The 6,467-nt window shown below is 35.3% G+C and overlaps 1 protein-coding gene across 1 annotated transcript; it reads left to right on the top strand.

Annotated features, from left to right (window-relative positions):
- Positions 1 to 1,207: 1,207 nt before the first annotated feature.
- On the top strand, positions 1,208 to 6,179 carry LOC109094863. Its single transcript, XM_042762481.1, has 9 exons — positions 1,208 to 1,472; positions 2,159 to 2,312; positions 2,550 to 2,598; positions 3,233 to 3,385; positions 4,391 to 4,546; positions 4,651 to 4,815; positions 4,917 to 5,078; positions 5,175 to 5,339; positions 5,967 to 6,179. Exons 2-9 carry the CDS (start codon positions 2,178 to 2,180, stop codon positions 6,131 to 6,133), a joined length of 1,152 nt encoding a protein of 383 aa, XP_042618415.1. The 5' UTR covers positions 1,208 to 1,472; positions 2,159 to 2,177; the 3' UTR covers positions 6,134 to 6,179.
- Positions 6,180 to 6,467: the final 288 nt, after the last annotated feature.

Below are 6,467 nucleotides of genomic sequence, written 5' to 3'. Positions count from 1 at the left end.
TTAGTCTTAAGGAATTACTTTTTCGTATGCATTTTGTTTGGATGAAAATAGTATAGACTAAACAACTTTATTCCCTAAGATTGACAGATTAAACACTGTATGTCACCTATTGAATTTGTATGGAATGTGAAATCTTGACTTGTAAAATGGAGCCAAATAAGCTATTAGGATAAACCTACCAAATGGGAGACTTTCAGACGCGCACTCCAACTTAGCCTCAGCACCCGGTGTTCTGACAAATAATGCAACCTATCAGATTATGCTACCAACACTGTATTTATCCTACTGTAAGGGTAGGTTTAGGGTCGGTGTTTTAATGGGAGGTAGCAAAATCTGACAGGGATGCACAAATCATCAGAACACTGGCGCTAGTCAAAGGTGCGTGAAAAAGAGACAGGTGATGAGAGAGCTCCAGTAGGACAACAGTGAACCGCAGTCAGATGAGTTGTTGTCAGGCCAAATGTCAGTAAAAAACAAATTTCCTGTCCTGTCAGATGTTATGCCCGTAGCACATGCTCTTTAATTGCATGCACAAATGCAGCAGTGCGTGCTGTAGGCTATAAAATTTCATATTAAAGCGCAAATGAAACTACGAGCATGCAATGTTGTAATTATGTTGTCAGTTAAGTCATGAAGCTACCAAAAAGGCAATTAAAGCTGCCTCAAAACTGTGCATGCAAGTATTTATGTATGAGTCACATTTAGGAACATGTCTCTAAAATGCAGTGGTTTTCCAAACTGTCCTGAAGCAGCCTAGCTCTGTCTCCCTCATCCAACACACCCCGATTCAACTTGTCAACTCATTAGTAGAGACTTTAAAACCTGGAGTCAGAAAAGGTTCAGAGCTGTGAGAAAATACGATGCGTGTCAGATCCGCATCATGTTCAGCAGCTGCTCTTAAAGCAGTCAAAATAACCTAATAACCCAGTTGCTGTGATGTCTGATAAGATTTTTGTAAAAATTTAAAAAAGAAGAGGAAATCAATAACTTTCGCAGCTTTAAGGATTCATCTATATTTAATTTAGAATTTAGTGTTTGATAACTTTATTCAATTTCTGCATATTTCTTACTTTCTGAAGGGCACGTGTAATTATGACATTTATTATATTGGGTTTATGTAATATTCCCTTAAATTAGAAGTTTTTTTTTTAAGTATAATAAATGTTCAAATATTTAGCTCTCAATTAGTGCTCCGGTGGCAGTATATTCACTTTTAAAACATTTTATTTTTTTGAAACATTAAAAACATCTGAAATATTTATCTTTCCTTCTGATTGCCATCAAACCCTAACAAAATAACAAACAGACGAGACACTTGTCTTGTGAGTGCTCAATTTCCTCTTACAGTACAGTACAGTACAGTACAGAAGCTTCACCTAACAAAAATGTCTGCAGTCAGATAGTCTGCAGACAGTCAGATCTCCTCTCTTAATAATAAAATATTACAAGCTGAGACTGGACACCAAATCAAGGTAAGGACCAGTTTTAAGCCCTTTTCATCCAGATACTTTTAATACTCATTATGTTTAGTCAAACAACCTATCAATTACAATATAAAGAATAGTGGAGGTAATGGTGACTCTGTTAAAGATGTGTTCTTATAATTGCTTCACCAATCAACAAGGTAAGTTTTGTCCCATTGTGTGATAAGATAAACATATTACAGATAAATCCACATTTTCCATGTGTTTATGGATAGTGCATTTTTACATAGGTTTATGGAAAATATTTTACTGTGATAACAGCATTGTGTAAGTTAAGCATTGTTTTACAGTATATAATGGCATTGGGGTACAATTAGACATAGCTTAGTATGTATATCCACAGGCATGGATGTGGAAATTGTTCACTTCAGAAGAATCAGTTTACATTGTTCCATTTAGTCAGAACAACTAATTTAATCAATTATACATTTTTGCTCAAATGCCACAGAAGGTCAGAACTTGTGTTGTTAATTTATTTTGTAGGCAGTGAACTGATTTACACAAGTGAAAAAAAAAAAGCATTTTCCTTTGTTTGGGTATACTTATAACCAAAGTTGCATTATTAATTCACCCTCAATATGAGTAATTTCATAATGTTATTGGGCTTTAAAATAGACTCACTCAAAAAACACTTTAATTTAATTTAATTTAATTTTTATTTTATTTTATTTAAGTCCTCTCCACCACACAGGCATGGCACCTGTTACAATGATACTGAGAATCATAATCATTTTGTATGTGACTTCATCATTGAAAATGCAAAGCCTGAGTCATGCACAGACAGTGAGCGAGGAAATGCTTGGAGTAAATACATGGCATACAACACTGGTAAGTACACATTTAATGGAATGCAGTGGAACAAGGAACTGCTTTTTCCCCCATAGTTTGCATTTTGCACTCTGATAAACCACGTTTTTAATCATGTTGAATTCAAGCAATCTTTGCAGTTATTTGATGTATGCACACTTTTCAGAATGAGCATGTTTTGAGTGATCACTGATAAACTGTAGATACACATTACTGATAAACTTCACAGCAGTTCTGTGTCTTTCCTCTAAATTCCAGCCACCTTACATGGATGAAACTGGAAACAACTTAAAACAAGAACAACAGTGTGAGTGTTAATAAAAGATATGGGCTATATTGCCCAATCATTAAATGATTATTCAATGATTAATCTAAAGAACAACATATTTTATTACACATGATAAAAACAGGAACCATTTTGAGCTCAATATGTGCTGTAAAAATAACTGTTTAAAAAGAGAGAGAGAGAGAGAAAATTATGCATTGAGATTTGATTTATCAGAAATTGAGGTGGAAAAAGTTTTCAACTAGATTTGTTTTTCATTTTGATGAAAGCATTAAATAAACTAAAATGAGAGTTAGAAAAACTTCAAAACTAAATATATTGTCAAAGGGTCAAAGGAGGAGAGAGAAAGTAGTAAGCAATATCCTGTAAATAGATGCAAGAAGTTGAATTTTCCTATGAAATTATTATGAGACAATTATTAGACATTTTTTTTTACTAGTGTGGATTGTCATAGTAAATAAACTAGTAATCCAGGGTTTTAAAGAAATATGATTGATTTTTAGCTTTTACTTTAGCTATGATATTTAATTGAACAGCATTTTTGGCATGTTGTTGTTTACCAAAGAAAATTATTTCAACATGACCACAGGTTCTGTGTAAAGAAAATGAATGAATGCCTATTTTATTGAGATTTTTCTCTCTCGATTTTTGGCAGCAAATTGGAAATCATTCAAATTCTTGATCAGCATCAAAATAAATGCCTCAAGGCAAATGGTACAGGATCGCCTGAGGACACTTCTTAAAGGATACTCATTTCCATATAGTGTCAGCCAAAATGTCATCATAACCAATGTGAATCTCAATACAAGTAAGCCTATTCTTTAAAATTATTCATCATCAGTTATAGTGCTAATAGTAGATAACTAATAGAATAATACACATACATGTGTAATTCATTAGTAATTAAATAATTTGAGCTGTAATGAATGTTTCTCTTGAGTTAATTTTAGTTAATTAATGAATTAGTTAAAAGTATAGTAGCCTACACATCCAGTTACTCTAAAAATTACATATACAGTACCAGGAGAAAACACAGAGACATTAAAGGGATACTCCACCCCAAAATGAAAATTTTGTCATTAATCACTTACCCCAATGTTGTTCCAAACCAGTAAAAGCTCCGTTCATCTTCGGAACACAATTTAAGATATTTTGGATGAAAACCTGGAGGCTTGAGACTGTCCCATAGACTGCCAAGTAAATAACAATGTCAAGGTCCATAAAAGGTATGAAAGTCGTCGTCAGAATACTCCATCTGCCATCGGACGTACAAACTGGGTTATATGAAGCGACGGGAACACTTTTTGTAAGCAAAGAAACCAAAAATAACGGCTTTTTTCAACAATTCCTATATCATTGGTCTCCTCTGTGTCTCTCCATATCACCGTATGCTGCGTCTGCTCTTCTGTATCATCTGCGCCACAAGGATTCACTGTTTTATTTAAAATCAAAGCTAAATACAAGTAGAAACAGTTTTCCTCGCTTACAAAGAGTGTTCCCGTCGCATCATAACCCAGATTCCACGTCTGATGGCAGATGGAGTATTCTGAAGATGACCTTTATACCTTTTATGGACCTTGACATTGTTATTTACTTGGCAGTCTATGGGACAGTCTCAAGCCTCCATGTTTTCATCCAAAATATCTTAAATTGTGTTCCGAAGATGAACAGAGCTTTTACGGGTTTGGAATGACATGGGGGTAAGTGATTAATGACAAAATTTTCATTTTAGGGTGGAGTATCCCTTTGACTGTGTGCTATCAGGGAGTGTAACAAAATACTGGATATTAAAATTTTGGTCTATTTTTGATAGCTCAACCTCTAAAACTGTTCAAATACATAACTGACATAAAAATCAATGCACCAAGAGGAGCCATGATAGACCAATTGAGGGACCTGATACACAAACAGAAATACCCTGTGTGCATCAAGAAAACCTTGAAAATATCTGCTGTGAACATCACTACAGGTAAGAAAAGTATATCAAGTGTAATGCCATTCTGTCTACAATAATACCCAAAAAATATTGCTATGTGTATTCTCTAATATGTTTACAATTTGTTTAATATTTAGTGTGTGTCTCAAATTCAAACAAAAGCTGCTGCAAATGTGAGAATCAATATGTTTGGCCCTCTGAACAATGCTCTAAACATGGTGTTTGTGGCCCCAATCATAATGATACCTGCAGATGCATCACTTCTCTTCCATCTGATGGGCCATTCTGCCGGCGACCACCTGGTAATGAAGTCTCTCTTTATTTCAAATCCAAGGTGACAACTGGCATAAAAAAAAAAAATAAAAAAAAAATTTACCGGTTCATTATTTTCATCTTTCCACAGTTTTTGCAGCGCCACTGAAGTCGTTCAAATACAACATTGACATAAAAATCAATGCTTCAAGAGATGCTGTGATAGAGCACTTGAGGGCTTTGATTCATGGACAGAAATTCCCCACTTGTGTCAAAAAAGGCATAAAAATATCTGGCGTGAACATCACTACAGGTAAGAGAACTTTAAGAGGTGTAATGACATTCTGTCCACATTAAACTGAAAATAACATGGGTTCTCTAATATCTTAACAATTTGTTTGATTTTCAGTTTGTCTCTCAAATGTGAACAAAACCCAGTGTAAGTGTGAGAATCAATATGTTTGGTCTTCTGAACAATGCTCTAAACATGGCGTTTGTGGCCCCAACCATAATGATACCTGCAGATGCATCACTTCTCTTCCAACTGACGGGCCATTCTGCAGGCGACCACCTGGTAATGAAGTCTCTCTTTATTTCAAATCCAAGGTGACAACTGGCATGAAAATAAAAGTACAATGGAGTTTTTTACCGGTTCATTATTTTCATCTTTCCACAGTTTTTGCAGCGCCACTGAAGTCGTTTAAATACAATATTGACATAAAAATCAATGCTTCAAGAGACGCTGTGATAGAGCGCTTGAGGGCTTTGATTCATGGACAGAAATTCCCCACATGTGTCAAAAAAGGCATGAAAATCTCTGGTGCGAACATCACTACAGGTAAGAGAATTTTAAGAGGTGTAATGACATTCTGTCCACATTAAACTGAAAATTACATGGGTTCTCTAATATCTTAACAATTTGTTTAATTTTCAGTTTGTCTCTCAAATGTGAACAAAACCCAGTGTAAGTGTGAAAATCAATACGTTTGGTCCTCTGAACAATGCTCTAAACACAGAGTTTGTGGCCCCAATCATAATGATAACTGCAGATGCATTGCTTCTCTTCCAACTGACGAGCTGTTCTGCCGGCGACCACGTGGTAATGAAGTCTCTCTTTATTTCAAATCCAAGGTGACAACTGGCATGAAAATAAAAGTACAATGGAGTTTTTTACTGGTTCATTATTTTCGTCTCTACACAGTTTTTGCAGCTCAACTGAAGTCATTCAAATACACAATTGACATAAATATCAATGCTTCAAGACATGCTGTGATAGAGCCCTTGAGGGCTTTGATTCATGGACAGAAATTCCCCATGTGTGTCAAAAAAGGGATGAAAATCTCTAGTGCTAATATCACTATAGGTTAGAGAAGTATAAGAGGTGTAATGCCTTTCTTTCCAAATTAATTCAATAAATTATTTCAGCATTGGTTCACCAGTATCCTAACAATTTATTTAATCTCTAGTGTGTCTCTCAGATGTGAATAAAACCTATTGTAAGTGTGAGAATCAGTACTTTTGGTCCTCTGAACAATGCTCTAAACATGGCGTTTGTGGCCCCAATCATAATGATACCTGCAGATGTAGAGCTTCTCTTCCAACTGACGGGCCATTCTGCCGGCGACCACCTGGTAATGAAGTCTCTCTTTATTCCAAATCTAAGGTAACAGTTGATGTAATGAAGGGTCAGAGGCACGCAGAT

This window comes from Cyprinus carpio, chromosome A8 (assembly GCF_018340385.1).
Source record: "Cyprinus carpio isolate SPL01 chromosome A8, ASM1834038v1, whole genome shotgun sequence".
NCBI lineage: Eukaryota > Metazoa > Chordata > Actinopteri > Cypriniformes > Cyprinidae > Cyprinus > Cyprinus carpio.
Note: the sequence above shows the minus strand (reverse complement) of the source record. Positions and strands in the feature narration are given on the sequence as shown.